Source organism: Biomphalaria glabrata, chromosome 16 (genome assembly GCF_947242115.1).
Source record: "Biomphalaria glabrata chromosome 16, xgBioGlab47.1, whole genome shotgun sequence".
Lineage (NCBI taxonomy): Eukaryota > Metazoa > Mollusca > Gastropoda > Planorbidae > Biomphalaria > Biomphalaria glabrata.
Genome location: NC_074726.1, coordinates 16185517 through 16205077, shown reverse-complemented (window position 1 = coordinate 16205077; position 19561 = coordinate 16185517). Strand labels below are relative to the sequence as shown.

Genomic DNA, 19561 nt, shown 5'->3' with positions numbered 1-19561 from the left:
CCTGCCTGGGTGGACCACTTTGGGGGCCGATTTTGAGTTTGTGTTTCCACACAAACTGTCTTTGTAACCTTGTTAATGATTCATACCTAATAAGTTACAATAAATAATTGTGTAAAGTTTCAACTTGATCCGAGAATTGATGTGGGGCAAATAATATGTTCAATATTTGCATCAGACAGACAGAGTTGAGATAAGCTTTCTCAATAAAAGACATTGCTATGACGATTCACACAATAGTTGTATTAGGGAGGAACAAGACTCCATAGAGCTGAACTTAAGTGTGATATACCATTAACTGAGTTGATACAATTAACATTGGATTATACAATGATCGAGTGGAGTTTGGGGTAGCTGGTATTATTCAATACATAATACTCAATTTAAACATTAAAACTAGACAACTAATTCCTCAAAACGACAACGGTCAGGGTTCGAACCCGGAACCATTGAGAGTTCAGAGGACCAGGCAGTTATCCATATTACTATCAAATTTGCTTAGCTAATAGTATCAAAACAAATAATAGAGGTACATTGGAATTTCATAATGAACAAAAATCTATTTACAATTTATTTGGTTCGCTTATTGAAATGATATTTGGTCTGAATGTTTTATTCTTTAAAAAATGTCCTTTTGGGCTTTAAATACCTGTCTGTTGAAACACCTGTTTGTTGAAATAAGTGTTTATTGAAATACCTGTTTAAATACCTGCCTGTTTAAATATTTTTCTGTTTACATATTTGTCACTTAAAATAACTGTCTGTTTAGATACTTGTTTAAATACTTGTGTGTTTAAATATCTGTCTGTTTAAATACCTATGTGGTCTAAAATCCTTGTGGTCAGGAAACAAATCCTCTCTGGTGTGCATGGTTGATGCTAACACCCGAACGACCATTCCTTTCTTGAATTGGACGCCAAGAATAGAGCAGTCTTCTAGACATTCTCTGGACACGCTGAGGAGTTAAATCTAAACATCATCGAGTCTCCAGACACTTGTGACTGCAAATGATAGCTCGTTAAATAATAAAACTTATGACAAGAAGTGAATCTCAAAACTTTTGAAACCTGATCGGAATCGCCATCTAATCTGTAGGTTAAGAACGTAACTGACTAGTAAACTCTATTTTTGTGTCTGGGAAACTATAGAAATTGCACTTAAGCTGGTCATACAAACATTCAATACATTTTGGAGTATACAAACATACACTTGACCTAATTGACACACTTAGTAACAGACACACAGGAGTGTTACATTTTATTCGTGTGCTGGATATATCTTTCCAAATCATAAGAACTAGTTGGGAATCTATACGAAACAATCCTCTACAGATCAAGGTTTGGTGCACAAATCTTGAATGAAACCATGACTCAAGTTCAAAGAAATTAGCTAAAGTCTATTCTCATAAATAGTGCACGATGGAATAGTCTGGGCATGGATAGACCTTTTATAGGTTGAATCATTTAAGTGTTCTTCAAAACGTATGCAGACACAATTTGGTCATAATTTTGTTTAATTTATTATTGAGTTACTAGACGTTCATATCTCATTAGTATGTAGTTTGCACTTTAATATCTGTTCTGTTTAGTGTCCATGTTTTCCAAGTCATTTATTTTAAAGAAAAAAATTCGCTTTGAAATCTATTTTGATATTGAAAAAAAAACGTTTATTACAGAGGTCCGTGTTCCGGGAATTGGAATTTCTCACAATAAGCACGTACTGGACTATTAGAACAAATCTGAAATATTAAGATTACTTTTAGTAGTACTCAGACATTGTAACATTATTCAAGATTCTTACAAAAAAAAAAAAAGGTTTTGCTGAAATAACTCTAGATCATTAACCTGTTTCCAGTTCAAATTTAGATAATGTGGGGCTGTCCTTAACACCCAGAGGCGTCAATTATTTAAATCCTTTATTAAACTTTTCAATAGTTTTTTTCTTGAAAAGTCGTTAAAAAATCATTGAAGTGCTAACAGAATGTGAAACACTCATTTCTAGCGAGATTCAAAGTTTGTCAGCAGTGAACTATTCCAGATCCAGTCGTACTTCCAAACAATGTGGTCTGCAGCTATAAATAGACTTTCTGAATAGACCAAAAAATACGTCATTGTCAATTTGTCAGACCGTCTGGGAAGTTTTGTTCCTCATTCCTCAGAAGAGTTCCAGTAATTACACACGGGTACTTTGTTCTCTTCCACTTGTTGATTTTGTATTCCAATCAAGTCTGGTCAAATGAAGACAAACCTGTTGTTTTTTTAATAGTTTGTGTGTGCCTAGGTATTAGTTGGCTGTAGTACAAATACGAAAATGATTATGTTTGCATTCTTTCAAATCTTTGACATCAAAGTGAATCTCAATTAGACTTTCACTCTTTTAGTATCAAATGAAGCCTCAGGGGACTATTTCTCTCACCTGTATTTCTGATACCAGCGTAGCAATACAACCAAATGTAGACAAGAAAACTTTGTTAGAATGAAATCATTCATCCAAAATGTGACATAGCGCTTGATTCAATCATCTGGGACGTTGGATCTGTTTATAAATGGCGCTTGACAACGACGGACAAGTCTAATCCTATACCACCTTTTGTTTCCAAACACCAAAGATCGCTGGACATTTTGTTCCACAATAACACCTGGACTTGTCTATAGTGCACGAGGTTTCTCACTCACTCACAAACATTTTAGAACTCCCCCCACCTCCCAGCTTCCATGTACTGTGTGAGCACTAGTGCCTGCACGGGCTGCGTGTAACATAATCGTGCTTTTGGTAAATGGCTTATAATATGGATAAGTTTAAACTTGAACCGGAATAAAGACATTTATTTCCATATTATTTATATGTCATCGTAAAACATACAAATCTTAACAATATCAACGAAATGTGTGAGCCATTACTTACTTACTTACTTAGACTTAGGTCCTCCCGCGCCGTTCGGCGCATTGGGCGGCAAGCTGTCTCCATAATGATCTGTCACTGGCAATGTCTGGAGCCTCCTCCCATCTGGTGTCCACTGTTCTGAGGTCCTCCATGAAGGTGTGTCGCCAGGTAATACGAGGACGTCCCTGTTTGCGCTTTCCTCGTTTTGGCTTCCAGGTTATCGCAACTCTTGGTGTGCGTAATTCATTTTGACGTAGAACATGTCCCGCAAACCTCATGCGACGCTCAGTCACAACCTCACTAAGTGTTCGACTCCCAGTTCGGCATAGGATTTCCTTGTTTGAGATCCGGTCTGTGTAACTGACTCCCAAAATCCGTCTCAGCCATCTCTGTTGAGCCACATTTAGTCTTTTCTCAATTTTGACAGATGACTTCCACGTCTCACATGCATATGTAGCAGTTGGAATGACGATTGTGTTGAGAAGGTGTATTTTTGTCTCGAGTCCAATGGCTTGGCTAGTCCAAATAGGCTGCAGCCTTTGGAAAATGCTCCCTGCCTTTCCTATTCGACATGCTACATCATGGTAAGCATCTCCATCATTTGTTATGATGCTGCCAAGGTACGTGAACTTGTCCAGCTCTTCAAGCTTTGACTCGCCAAGTCTGATGGGGACACCCTTTGCCTTATATCCCACTCGCATAATTTTAGTCTTATCCAAGTTTATGCGGAGGCCAATTTTGGGTGCCTCTCTGTCTAGGCTCTCCGTCATTTCTTGAATGCATTTATTTGTAGCCCCGAGTAGTGCAACATCATCAGCAAAGTCCAAGTCCATCAATCGGAGTTGTTCATGCCATGGAATACCAAAGGCAGTCTGGTTCATTGCTCTCCTCATTATGTAGTCGATGGCTAGGAGGAAAAGGAAGGGAGATAAGATGCACCCCTGTCTCACACCTGTCTCGATTGTAAAAAACTCTGTTGTTCCCTCTTCTGTTTTAATGCAGCAACTAGACTGACTGTAAAGGCGTCGTAGGATCTGGACGAATTTTTCTGGTATACCGTATTCTCTAACTATTTTCCATAGTGATTCTCGGTGGACACTATCAAACGCTTTTTTGAAGTCCACAAAACTGATCATTAGCCGTTGTTGGTACTCAAGACTTTGTTCTATGATATTTCGTAAAACGAAAATCTGCTCTGTACATGATCTGCCTCTTCGGAAGCCTGCTTGTTCTTCTCTGAGCCTTTCATCTACAGACTGTTGAAGCCGTCTCAACAAAACAGTGCTGAAAACTTTGCCTGGGACAGAGAGGAGAGTAATGCCCCTCCAGTTGTTGCAATCTGCCAAGTTGCCCTTTTTTGGAAGCTTTACAATCACTCCCTTTTGCCAGTCTTCTGGGACTTTTGAAGTTCGCCAACAGAGATTTAAGAGATCAGTCATTCTGTTAACAATGCACTGTCCCCCATATTTTAGCATTTCTGCTGATATCATGTCTAGTCCTGGTGCTTTGTTATTCTTTAGCATTAGTTCTGACTTAACTACTTCTTAAGGATTAAACTAGGCATCAACTAGTCAGTCATGATTAGCGATAGGCGACATCCACGCCTATTTTAAACATTCAGTGTGTGTTTTTTCTTCCTATAGTTTATCAGCAAAATGATGTTTCTGATTGATAGACAACAATTAAAATCTGGTGTGTAGATATCGGGTTACAGTCTCAGCCTTGCAGTAGACAGTCCAATGTTCTATGTTGTATGACATGGTCACCCTGGTTCGGTGAAGTCACTTTTTAAATTGGCCAGTCCAACTTTATCGACACTGTAGACAGCAATTCATTTCTCGACCACCTCATGGCATAGTAGCTTCATTGATCAAAGCTTACTTCCTCAATCTATGTTTTTGTTTATTTTCCTTCCTGCAGCAAGTTTACTGTTTCAGCTAGTAGTGTAATAGAAGACCTAGAATTTTGGTGACTAATACGTTGTTTTTTTTTAAATAAAGATTATTAATCTATTACATATTCGTAAGGACCCTGATTAGTTTACTAATCACTGATTGTCTCAATTGCCGTGGACGAAAACAAAACAACAACGAATATTTCACCTGTTATCACTTACCTTTGGTCTAGGACAAGTAATATATTTTCATGATCGAAACCGCAGCGAGACCATCTACGATTCTTTAGTCGCAGTTTCGACCCAATATGTTTTGGAAAGACGACATAAGACAAAATTCGCGTTTCCTTTTTTTTAATGGCTAATAAACTTCCACTTTCTGTTCGCTCCAGCTTATAGGTCTAATTTTAGTTCTACACATTTATTCTTTTTTTTTAACTCTGTAGATCTAGACAAGAAATATTTAGAATCTGAAGTTCTATTTTATTAGGACTATCTTCTGTTAAAAGGAAACTCTGTAATGTATACTAAAAGATTAGATCTAGAAGGTCATGTATTATAGATCCAAAAATCCAACTAGTTCTCACAGTAACTACGAGGCATATTAATTTAGATCTAAACTTTGTTTTTTATAGAGCTGTTCTGGGGGAGAGTATTTAAGAGGCATAAAGCCTCTCAAAGTTTTCAACACTGACTTGAGAAGCCGAAACATAATCATAGATTGTAACAAGGACTTTTTTTCTTTTGGAGAAGCGATGTTTTATTATTACGTTATTCTCAAGCATCTCGTTATGTTTGCCTGGGTATATTGGAACAGATGCTTCTTGAAAGATTCATGAGAATAACATGAGCTCGATGCATGGACAGTTGACAATCTGTACCGCGGCTACTAAACTGTGTGCCAAAATAAACATATCCTTAAGCGGAAAAGGGGGGGGGGGAGAAAAGTGATACTAGAATTCAATGGCTAAAATTAGATTTGTGGAGAGGGAGCAATATAGATCTTTCAAGAACCAATTGTTACAAATTGTTACAATTTACATGTATATCTGGAAAGCGACAAAGTCCGGGCCGTTTCATTGGAAACGAATAACGGGGGTGGGGTGGGGGGTAGGGGGGGGGAAGCTGCCAGAAAACTGTGTGTGAGAGTAGAAAGATGCAAATGTGCTAATAAAAAAAAAGGGAGGGGGTGACAGTAGATGAGAACAAAGGGAGGGGTTTACTGGTAAAAAGAAAACAATATATACCGAGGGAAAAAACTATCGGGCATAGACTGTGTCCAATGTTAGTAATTATATATTTTACAATGTAGAACAAATGTCTATTAAATATATCGTGGTGCAATCAAGAATAGTTCGCTACTATCACGTGAATATAGGAAAAAGTCATCACTATGTGCTTGTATCTATGTCCTACTATCACGTGAATATAGGAAAAAGTCATCACTATGTGCTTGTATCTATGTCCTACCATCACATGATTATTGAAAAAGTCATCCCCGTGTTTCGATGCAGAAATGTCCCCAACAGGGCATCACTTACCCAGGAGCAACAGGAAACAGACGAAGTGTTTCCAGAATAAATCTCTCCATGTAGTCCAGCCTCCCTAGTTCTTCCAAGGTCACATTGTCCTGAAAATAAGTCTTTGGTTAAATCAAAACACTATTTTCATAACTAGATGTATAATTACAAATAAAAGAACCTAATTTTATTTGTTGCTTCACTGACTGCTATACATAAGCTTACAAAGTACTAATGACTCCTAATTATAAACTCACCTTGCAACGCGTCACTGACTCCAGTTCTTCTCGTAAACGCATCTGTTCCTCCTCATAAACAGCCATATTGTAGATGCAAAAGGTCAAGGTCGCCGATACGGGTCCAACTCCGCCCCCAATCAAACCTGCAACTTCTCCAACGACTTCATCCTCGCACAAACGACTTCTAGTACCATGAGGCGTTTCTCCGTCACCTGTATCAGTAGGCTCATCAGCATCTGCTTTAGCCACCTTCCTGGTCAGCAAGTTATAGAGGATATTTTGGCAGTGTTCTCCTGGTCTTTTGGTCCAATTGGTCTAAAAAAAAAAAGTATTTCATTGTTTCAAGTTTTACAGATCAAATTGAGTTCATCCATTGGTACATTAAGTGTATATGCACTTTGGTACAAATAGAAGTTAAAAATAAAAACAAATTTACTAGAGATTGATTATTCCACAGGAACTGATTTAGACCTACCTGAAAAAGCCCTAAGCAAATATAAATATGGGTCCCTTTATATTTCGCATTTAGTAGAATTATACTGTTGTAACTCCGCTCCCGCGCCACACTGATGGTGCGCATGGGGGCACCATTGAACAAGTAGGAGAAGCCATGTTGATATAAGACAGGAAGAAGGACTGTTGTAGATCCGGCTGCAGTGATCAGCAAGTTATGGGAGTCTAAGCTGTCTTGACTCGAGAGAACGTCCTTTGTGCTATCTATGAACTGTGTTGAGGACCTGGGGCGATACTGGGAAGTGTGTCGGTGGTCTGTACTGGTATTTATATAGAAAAGGACTGGTGCCACTTAAGATAAGACACTCTGGGACTTGATAGCTGAAGTCCATGCCTGATTGTAACTGTAAATAAATACCTCGTCTATTATTATATCCTGCCTTACGTTGAGTGCCTGCCTTAGATGTACAACAATATGTTTGTAGATATTCTTTGAAGAGTATAAAAAGGAGCCAAAGAGAAAACTTGAGGTCAGTTGTTGCTTTGTTTCAATCTCTTCTTAGTATGTCTTACATTGTCCCATGTAGAAAGCTGAGTCTGGTTATCTTTAAATGCTCTCAAGATTTGTATATTTTGTGCTCTTTGAATCAGAATGTATAACACAAGATACGCGTGCATGAACGGGACAGGAATGGAATGGTCATTGGCTAGAATCTTACCATCAATGTCCTGAGAAAATGTTTAATTTCACTGGTCTGTAAACTGGACAGTTCCTTGTGAGTTTTGTCCAGTGGTTTAAGAAGTGGCGTTAATGAAGGGAACAGTTCTGCGATGAAATAAAAAAGATTTTCTTGGAACATTAGACAGAAATATTGTCTGGCGAGAAACAAAACAAAAGTACCATTGACCAAACACGTTTGCTTTCATTTTGTTTTGGACTACCACAGTTCTCTACTCACCACATACATGATAAAGATTTCTTATAAATGCAATTTTAACATTTTAAAAAATCTATTTCAAAGTAATGTAAACAAAGCTTTTATTTAAAATAAAATGTCAGATTCTGCAAACTGACTCGATAGTGTAACAACTTTATCATCTGAACGAGTTATCTTTATTTCATTATTGCTTTGTGTGGAGTATTTTTAATCTCTCAATATCATATTTCGATTCATATTTGACTCACTTGCAAGTCCTGTAATAGCGTTGCTAGGCGACATGGACTCATGGGAAGCTCGCATAAAGCGTAATTGGATACTGTTTCCATTGGTCAGTGCATCACTATGGTAACCTAGTGCAGCTTGGGCAAACCAATCCAATGAGTATCTCTCTATCAGACTGAGTTTCAAAAATCATAAGTTTGCCAGTACAATTTGTAGGTGGAGGGGAATACGGAACAAATAATTGATGATGGAAATGATGACAGGAAAGAACAACGAGATAAACAACGAAACAATAGAACTACAAGGTTGGCTCTGTACGAGATAAACAACGAAACAATAGAACCTCCAAGGTTGGCTCTGGACGAGATAAACAACGAAACAATAGAACTACAAGGTTGGCTCTGTACGAGATAAACAACGAAACAATAGAACTACAAGGTTGGCTCTGTACGAGATAAACAACGAAACAATAGAACTACAAGGTTGGCTCTGTACGAGATAAACAACGAAACAATAGAACTACAAGGTTGGCTCTGTACGAGATAAACAACGAAACAATAGAACTACAAGGTTGGCTCTGTACGAGATAAACAACGAAACAATAGAACCTCCAAGGTTGGCTCTGTACGAGATAAACAACGAAACAATAGAACTACAAGGTTGGCTCTGGACGAGATAAACAACGAAACAATAGAACCTCCAAGGTTGGCTCTGTACGAGATAAACAACGAAACAATAGAACTACAAGGTTGGCTCTGTACGAGATAAACAACGAAACAATAGAACTACAAGGTTGGCTCTGTACGAGATAAACAACGAAACAATAGAACTACAAGGTTGGCTCTGTACGAGATAAACAACGAAACAATAGAACTACAAGGTTGGCTCTGTACGAGATAAACAACGAAACAATAGAACCTCCAAGGTTGGCTCTGTACGAGATAAACAACGAAACAATAGAACCTCCAAGGTTGGCTCTGTACGAGATAAACAACGAAACAATAGAACTACAAGGTTGGCTCTGTACGAGATAAACAACGAAACAATAGAACTACAAGGTTGGCTCTGTACGAGATAAACAACGAAACAATAGAACCTACAAGGTTGGCTCTGTACGAGATAAACAACGAAACAATAGAACTACAAGGTTGGCTCTGTACGAGATAAACAACGAAACAATAGAACCTACAAGGTTGGCTCTGTACGAGATAAACAACGAAACAATAGAACCTCCAAGGTTGGCTCTGTACGAGATAAACAACGAAACAATAGAACCTACAAGGTTGGCTCTGTACGAGATAAACAACGAAACAATAGAACTCCAAGGTTGGCTCTGGACGAGATAAACAACGAAACAATAGAACCTCCAAGGTTGGCTCTGGACGAGATAAACAACGAAACAATAGAACCTACAAGGTTGGCTCTGTACGAGATAAACAACGAAACAATAGAACTACAAGGTTGGCTCTGTACGAGATAAACAACGAAACAATAGAACTACAAGGTTGGCTCTGTACGAGATAAACAACGAAACAATAGAACTACAAGGTTGGCTCTGTACGAGATAAACAACGAAACAATAGAACTACAAGGTTGGCTCTGTACGAGATAAACAACGAAACAATAGAACTACAAGGTTGGCTCTGTACGAGATAAACAACGAAACAATAGAACTACAAGGTTGGCTCTGTACGAGATAAACAACGAAACAATAGAACCTACAAGGTTGGCTCTGTACGAGATAAACAACGAAACAATAGAACCTCCAAGGTTGGCTCTGTACGAGATAAACAACGAAACAATAGAACTACAAGGTTGGCTCTGTACGAGATAAACAACGAAACAATAGAACCTCCAAGGTTGGCTCTGGACGAGATAAACAACGAAACAATAGAACTACAAGGTTGGCTCTGTACGAGATAAACAACGAAACAATAGAACTACAAGGTTGGCTCTGTACGAGATAAACAACGAAACAATAGAACTACAAGGTTGGCTCTGTACGAGATAAACAACGAAACAATAGAACTACAAGGTTGGCTCTGTACGAGATTAACAACGAAACAATAGAACTACAAGGTTGGCTCTGTACGAGATAAACAACGAAACAATAGAACTACAAGGTTGGCTCTGGACGAGATAAACAACGAAACAATAGAACTACAGGGTTGGCTCTGGACGAGATAAACAACGAAACAATAGAACTACAAGGTTGGCTCTGGACGAGATAAACAACGAAACAATAGAACCTACAAGGTTGGCTCTGGACGAGATAAACAACGAAACAATAGAACTACAAGGTTGGCTCTGTACGAGATAAACAACGAAACAATAGAACTACAAGGTTGGCTCTGTACGAGATAAACAACGAAACAATAGAACTCCAAGGTTGGCTCTGGACGAGATAAACAACGAAACAATAGAACTACAAGGTTGGCTCTGGACGAGATAAACAACGAAACAATAGAACCTACAAGGTTGGCTCTGGACGAGATAAACAACGAAACAATAGAACCTCCAAGGTTGGCTCTGTACGAGATAAACAACGAAACAATAGAACTCCAAGGTTGGCTCTGGGCGAGATAAACAACGAAACAATAGAACTCCAAGGTTGGCTCTGGACGAGATAAACAACGAAACAATAGAACCTCCAAGGTTGGCTCTGGACGAGATAAACAACGAAACAATAGAACCTACAAGGTTGGCTCTGTACGAGATAAACAACGAAACAATAGAACTACAAGGTTGGCTCTGTACGAGATAAACAACGAAACAATAGAACTACAAGGTTGGCTCTGTACGAGATAAACAACGAAACAATAGAACTACAAGGTTGGCTCTGGACGAGATAAACAACGAAACAATAGAACCTCCAAGGTTGGCTCTGGACGAGATAAACAACGAAACAATAGAACCTACAAGGTTGGCTCTGGACGAGATAAACAACGAAACAATAGAACCTACAAGGTTGGCTCTGGGCGAGATAAACAACGAAACAATAGAACCTACAAGGTTGGCTCTGGACGAGATAAACAACGAAACAATAGAACCTACAAGGTTGGCTCTGGGCGAGATAAACAACGAAACAATAGAACTACAAGGTTGGCTCTGTACGAGATAAACAACGAAACAATAGAACTACAAGGTTGGCTCTGTACGAGATAAACAACGAAACAATAGAACCTACAAGGTTGGCTCTGTACGAGATAAACAACGAAACAATAGAACTACAAGGTTGGCTCTGGACGAGATAAACAACGAAACAATAGAACTACAAGGTTGGCTCTGTACGAGATAAACAACGAAACAATAGAACTACAAGGTTGGCTCTGTACGAGATAAACAACGAAACAATAGAACTACAAGGTTGGCTCTGTACGAGATAAACAACGAAACAATAGAACCTACAAGGTTGGCTCTGTACGAGATAAACAACGAAACAATAGAACCTACAAGGTTGGCTCTGTACGAGATAAACAACGAAACAATAGAACTACAAGGTTGGCTCTGTACGAGATAAACAACGAAACAATAGAACTACAAGGTTGGCTCTGTACGAGATAAACAACGAAACAATAGAACCTACAAGGTTGGCTCTGTACGAGATAAACAACGAAACAATAGAACTACAAGGTTGGCTCTGTACGAGATAAACAACGAAACAATAGAACTACAAGGTTGGCTCTGTACGAGATAAACAACGAAACAATAGAACCTACAAGGTTGGCTCTGTACGAGATAAACAACGAAACAATAGAACCTACAAGGTTGGCTCTGGGCGAGATAAACAACGAAACAATAGAACCTACAAGGTTGGCTCTGGACGAGATAAACAACGAAACAATAGAACCTACAAGGTTGGCTCTGGACGAGATAAACAACGAAACAATAGAACCTACAAGGTTGGCTCTGGGCGAGATAAACAACGAAACAATAGAACTACAAGGTTGGCTCTGGACGAGATAAACAACGAAACAATAGAACCTACAAGGTTGGCTCTGGGCGAGATAAGGAAAACAAAAAGAAAGAAGGAAACAAAATAGAAAACATGTTAATAATTAATCATTGGTAGAACACAACAAATAGTATATGATATGGCATAGTCAATATGTTATGAAAAAGTATTATGGTAATGTATTGTTATTATTATTGGAAGCTACTTACTCGTCAATGTAGAAACCATCCGGCGAATTTTCTGTTGACGTCTGCAGATGTTTTATCAACTGGGAAGTGACGTCACACATCACTGGATACATCTTCGAAATAAAGTTTTTAAAAAGCAAGTTGTCCAGTGATAGAATGTTAGATGCTCCAAGTGGCTTTTCTTTAAAACTTATGCATAGCACTAATTGATGTCGCCGTAGAGAACATCTTAAGTATATAACGAACATCAGTTTCATTTGACGACTTTTGTTTTTTAAATGTCTCTATTTAATCCATCAGTCTCATAAAGACTTTTATGCAGTGAACAGCACCAGACAGAAACGATGGGAAGACACTGTCATAGAATGGACAGGCCTACCATTCAAAGCGACTTTCATTCTGGCAAAAGACAGAGAGGACTGGAAAGAGATGTTCAACAGATCATCTATGATGCCAGAATAGTCCACAAAAGTAAGGTACAGGTGAAGGCTACCTAATTCATTGTTAATGTGATGAATAGAACAGACGATTTCTTGAAATATAGGTCTGAACTAGAAAATGAGAACATTCATTAATTTTTTTAACTTTTTTTCCCAAGAAAACTATGTGTGTATTGATCAATGGTAATCACCTGCTTTATGGATTTTGTAGTCAGCCCAGCACTAACCGCCTGACGCTGCCTCTTCCAAAGAGCTCCACTGACGTGCTGGAGACTAAGTCCTTGACTCTCGTATTTGAAAGGATTGATTGTCTAAGTCAAAACAAAGCACATAGTATCAGGCCGATACATTTTAAAATTATTATATGTGATGTTTTTATATTGACAGGCAATCATTTAAAGCATACACTGTTTAATTTGTATCTTGGCCTAATCCAAGTATGTAGTTTCTTAATTTATGCCAATGAAAACATTGCTCACAACCCAATAGACGCAAAACGAAAGATAAATAACGCCTTTATTTCGGCTTCATGTTACTAGACAGAGTAAAGCGCCAAGAAGTCTACTTTGCTACCATGACGACGCTTGTAAAGTATTTGTGTATCGAGCCCCCAAAAAATTGTTTCAAGTGAGCTTTCATGACTATGTAACATGTTTTATGACCAAACCCATGTCCCTTTGGTGATAGGTCTAGTTTTTCTCTCGCACCTATTCCTTCATTAAATCTCTCTCCCTCTTTCCTTTTCCCCTGATACATACACTAACACAAAATACATGGACCCGTTGGTTTGTCTACCATTAGAATAAAAAACGTACTGTGTTGCTCTCTAAATCATTGGTCCTAACTTATATGTAATGCTAACATTATAGTTGGATATTCTTTTGAATTCTATTATCGCTTGCATGAAGAAGTATCACATATAACCTGATATGAGATATTGTATTATAGCCTTAGTTAACTTTAATTACTATTTAATTAACAATTCGATGAGGTTTCGTGATCAAAATAACAACATAATCGGCCATGTATTCAATTCTGGATGTCCTTGTAACGTATTCAGCCGTGTCGATGTGTCCACCCACAATTCCATTGGACTCTTTCTACAGCGTGTAATGGACCGCGACACCTCACATTACTGAGTTTGTTAAAAAACAACAAAAAAGGAAGCTCAATCCCACACTAGAAAACGCATCCACACACACACATAAAATACTTTTCGCTTGATAAAAAGCTTTTAAACTGTTTAAATGTGTGAGAAATGAAGAGAAGGGAGCGGTGCTATCGTCTTGTTCAATGAGAGGTCCACTGGTGACGTAGAAGCTATAAATAGCAACTGTGTCAATCGCAGAGGAAGTCGTTTATCAGAAGAACGGATTGGCTGGCATCTATTCCAGCCACAGGGACTCCGCTAGAATACTATAGCTGACTATGGCGTACTATCTTTGTTCTGCTTAGCCCTCACCAACCCATTTAAAAATATAGGAATTCATTTGGTGGTATGTTATCCAGTGCTTAGTGAGAATTCCAAGTAAATTAAGGGTTTGGTTTTGAGGCGGAAAGGGGGGCTGGTATGAAGCTAGGCGTTAAATCTCCGGAAATAGAATTCGTCTAAAAAAAATCCCTGAGACTTGGCTGAACAATGTTTCTTCTTGGTTTGTGTTTAGTTGCATAGTTTGATGTTTTGTTGACACTAATAGTTATTGTAGTCAACTAATACATTATATATTTTGTATTTTGATCTATGTCTTTACCGGTCGAGCAGAGAAAATATTGAAATGCTTAACAAGAATCTGATGCGCCATATCTGGACAAGAAACTACCACACTCGGTCTCAGACCTTCGTAAAATCTGGTGGAAACAAAATTTAACAGACATTGATATACACACTAACTAATGGATGGAATGATTAGTGGATGGATGATTAAATTGATAGAAAATTAACTGATAAATATAAAAAAATGGATGTGTGAATAAATATATAACTTGATGACTAGAGGAAAGCATAGTTGAATGGATAAATGGATTAATAGTAAGGTGGAGGAAAGAAAAAATGAATGAAAAGATGGATGGCTGCTTTGATGAAAAGGTTAGTTCATGGATAGTTAGACTAGATTTTTTAAACATGTTTCTAATGGCAGTTTGTGTTACATCTTACACTACATACATATCATAAATGTACGTTATACAACTCACAAATGTATTTTATACATTTCACAAATGTACTTTATACATCTCACAAATATACTTTATACATCTCACAAATGTACTTTATACAACTCACAAATGTACTTTATACAACTCACAAATGTACTTTATACAACTCACAAATGTACTTTATACATAACAAATGTACTTTATACAACTCACAAATGTACTTTATACATCTCACAAATGTACTTTATACAACTCACAAATGTACTTTATACATCTCACAAATGTACTTTATACAACTCACAAATGTACTTTATACAACTCACAAATATACTTCATACAACTCACAAATGTACTTTATACATCTCACAAATGTACCTTATACAATTCATAAATGTACTTTATAAAACTCACAAATGTACTTTATACAACTCACAAATTTACTTTATATAACTCACAAATGTACTTTATACATCTCACAAATGTACTTTATACAACTCACAAATGTACTTTATACAACTCACAAATGTACTTTATAAAACTCACAAATGTACTTTATACAATTCACAAATGTACTTTATACAACTCACAAATGTACTTAATACAATTCACAAATGTACTTTATACATCTCACAAATGTACTTTATACATCTCACAAATGTACTTTATACATCTCACAAATGTAGCCTGCTTTATACATCTCACAAATGTAGCCTGCTTTATACATCTCACAAATGTAGCCTGCTTTATACATCTCACAAATGTAGCCTGCTTTATACATCTCACAAATGTAGCCTGCTTTATACATCTCACAAATGTAGCCTGCTTTATACATCTCACAAATGTAGCCTGCTTTAAACATCTCACAAATGTAGCCTGCTTTATACATCTCACAAATGTACTTTATACATCTCACAAATTTAGCCTGCTTTATACATCTCACAAATGTACTTTATACATCTCACAAATGTAGCCTGCTTTATACATCTCACAAATGTACTTTATACATCTCACAAATGTACTTTATACATCTCACAAATGTAGCCTGCTTTATACATCTCACAAATGTACTTTATACATCTCACAAATGTACTTTATACAACTCACAAATGTACTTTATACAACTCACAAATGTACTTTATACAACTCACAAATGTACTTTATACAACTCACAAATGTACTTTATACATCTCACAATTGTACTTTATACATCTCACAAATGTAGCCTGCTTTATACATCTCACAAATGTACTTTATACAACTCACAAATGTACTTTATGCAACTCACAAATGTACTTTATACATCTCACAAATGTACTTTATACATCTCACTAATGTACTTTATACATCTCACAAATGTAGCCTGCTTTATACATCTCACAAATGTACTTTATACATCTCACAAATGTACTTTATACATCTCACAAATGTACTTTATACAACTCACAAATGTACTTTATACAACTCACAAATGTACTTTATACAACTCACAAATGTACTTTATACATAACAAATGTACTTTATACAACTCACAAATGTACTTTATACATCTCACAAATGTACTTTATACAACTCACAAATGTACTTTATACATCTCACAAATGTACTTTATAGAACTCACAAATGTACTTTATACAACTCACAAATATACTTCATACAACTCACAAATGTACTTTATACATCTCACAAATGTACTTTATACAATTCATAAATGTACTTTATAAAACTCACAAATGTACTTTATACAACTCACAAATTTACTTTATATAACTCACAAATGTACTTTATACAACTCACAAATGTACTTTATATATCTCACAAATGTACTTTATACATCTCACAAATGTACTTTATACATCTCACAAATGTACTTTATACAATTCACAAATGTACTTTATACAACTCACAAATGTACTTTATATAACTCACAAATGTACTTTATACATCTCACAAATGTACTTTATACAACTCACAAATGTACTTAATACATTTCACAAATGTACTTTATACATCTCACAAATGTACTTTATACATCTCACAAATGTAGCCTGCTTTATACATCTCACAAATGTAGCCTGCTTTATACATCTCACAAATGTAGCCTGCTTTATACATCTCACAAATGTAGCCTGCTTTATACATCTCACAAATGTAGCCTGCTTTATACATCTCACAAATGTACTTTATATGGCTCCTTTTGTCTCGAAAGGCAATGGATGCGCCCAAGTGAGTCACTGGTTTTGGCTTAATCTTGAGACGGGGCAGAATCTGGTGTGGCTAATCAAGCCAATTCTAGAACGGCAGACTTTGCCACAATTCGTACATGTGTATGCCTCTGATTTAGGGCTAGCAGACAGGGCAGCTTTCTTTTTTTCCCTCTTGATTAAAGCCGCTTCAATTCTTTTGTTCTCAGCAAGGGTTGTCCCAGCACTCACAGTCTGTCTCCATGCACTCCGGTCTTTGGCTATGCTTTCCCACATACTTTCACTGATGCCTGAGGCTCTCATGTCTCGCTTGCAGACATCTCTATATGTTAGTCTTGGGCGGCCCTTGGGTCTGACTCCTTCCACAAGCTCAGCATATAAGATATCTTTCGGGATTCTACCATCTGGCATGCGGGCGACATGTCCGAGCCAGCGTAATCTTCTTTGTGTCAGGAGAGCATACATGCTGTTCATATTGGCCAGTCTCAAAACTTCCTGATTGGAGACATGGTCCCTCCAAGAGATGCCCATTATGCGTCTCAGGCAGCGCAAGTGGAAACTATTCAATCTGTGCTCTTGGTACATGTATGTTGACCAGCTTTCACTGCCATAAAGGAGAGTGCTCACAACACAGGCGTTGTAGACTAGGATTTTGGTCGCTGTGGTCAATTTACCATTTTCCCAAATGTACTTTATACATCTCACAAATGTAGCCTGCTTTATACATCTCACAAATGTACTTTATACATCTCACAAATGTAGCCTGCTTTATACATCTCACAAATGTACTTTATACATCTCACAAATGTACTTTATACATCTCACAAATGTAGCCTGCTTTATACATCTCACAAATGTACTTTATACATCTCACAAATGTACTTTATACAACTCACAAATGTACTTTATACAACTCACAAATGTACTTTATACAACTCACAAATGTACTTTATACATCTCACAAATGTACTTTATACATCTCACAATTGTACTTTATACATCTCACAAATGTAGCCTGCTTTATACATCTCACAAATGTACTTTATACAACTCACAAATGTACTTTATACAACTCACAAATGTACTTTATACATCTCACAAATGTACTTTATACATCTCACAAATGTACTTTATACATCTCACAAATGTAGCCTGCTTTATACATCTCACACATGTACTTTATACGTCTCACAAATGTACTTTATACATCTCACAAATGTACTTTATACATCTCACAAATGTACTTTATACATCTCACAAATGTACTTTATACATCTCACAAATGTACTTTATACATCTCACAAATGTACTTTATACATCTCACAAATGTACTTTATACATCTCACAAATGTAGCCTGCTTTATACATCTCCACAAATGTACTTTATACATCTCACAAATATACTTTATACAACTCACAAATGTACTTTATACAACTCACAAATGTACTTAATACATCTCACAAATGTGCAGTTTTTAAACTAGAAAATTGTCTTCAAGCAGAAGTATAGAAAGGAAATGATTGTATTTGTATGATTTAAAACCAATCAATTACCCATACACGTGCCCATATCGTGCTGACCAGGCTTGGAAGACATCCATAGGAAACTAGTTCAGAGGAGAGGGAAAAAAAACATATTTGTAAGAGATCATCTTGGTAGATGTATCTAGCAGTGGATGTTTTCTAGAGTAGGGCTGTGACAAACAATAGTCAGATTCATACTTAGAAGTGTATCTGCTCATGTTTTAATGATGTTATGTAATATGTGATAGGATGGTGTTAATGTGCTGGATGTAATGTAATATCTGATTGGATGGTTTCTTGTGCATAATAAGATGAAAGACTTCACCAAGGCTGAACAAAAAGTGTAGTATCATTAGCAACAAATCTGCACCCGAACATATCAATGAGGATAATGAATGTTTTGAAGACATTAACTATTGAGATGTATTGGTTTATAGGCTAGTAAATTAGATGTATTTATGATATATAGGGATATAGCTTTAGAGCTTTATAGCTCTAGGTCGACATCGCGTTCCGATCACAGCTAATGCCCAGGCATTCATCTCATGTTCATGAGATGATCCAAAGTCACTTCGCGACTGCAGGAGGTCATAGGGAGTAGATAGCTTTAGAAAGGGACACAATTCCAAGTCGTGACAAACATTGAAATAAAATAGCTGAGAAAACGTTATTTCTTGCATTTATTCCCTATCTTTATTTTATTAGTGATTTATTTTAATCAGAAATTGTGTTTGGTAATTCTACAGTGTAATCTTAAAACCTGTACTAATAATTATATTAATTAATCATAACTACTGCAGTATTAATTTCATTACAATGTATTTTGTTATGTAGTTTGTTTTTATGTTTTAAGATTGGTCTCTCCTCACAACCACAACAGATGTGAACTCTCTCGTGTCTCGTCCAAGGTCTCATATCCTAGGTCTCGTGTTAGGCCCAATGTCAAGTCT

General features: G+C 36.9%; 1 protein-coding gene across 1 annotated transcript in view; it reads right to left on the bottom strand.

The window, feature by feature from the left end:
* LOC106063357 (cytochrome P450 3A29-like) overlaps positions 1-19561 on the bottom strand; it is a 37141-nt gene that overhangs the window by 6739 nt on the left and 10841 nt on the right. The window contains exons 4-12 of the mRNA XM_013221696.2: positions 18642-18694; positions 14484-14580; positions 12924-13043; positions 12314-12405; positions 8173-8324; positions 7706-7812; positions 6552-6848; positions 6316-6404; positions 815-952 (exon numbers count right to left, since the gene is read on the bottom strand). Coding sequence (XP_013077150.2) covers positions 815-952; positions 6316-6404; positions 6552-6848; positions 7706-7812; positions 8173-8324; positions 12314-12405; positions 12924-13043; positions 14484-14580; positions 18642-18694 — 1145 coding nt within the window. The remainder of the gene's footprint in view (positions 1-814; positions 953-6315; positions 6405-6551; positions 6849-7705; positions 7813-8172; positions 8325-12313; positions 12406-12923; positions 13044-14483; positions 14581-18641; positions 18695-19561) is intronic.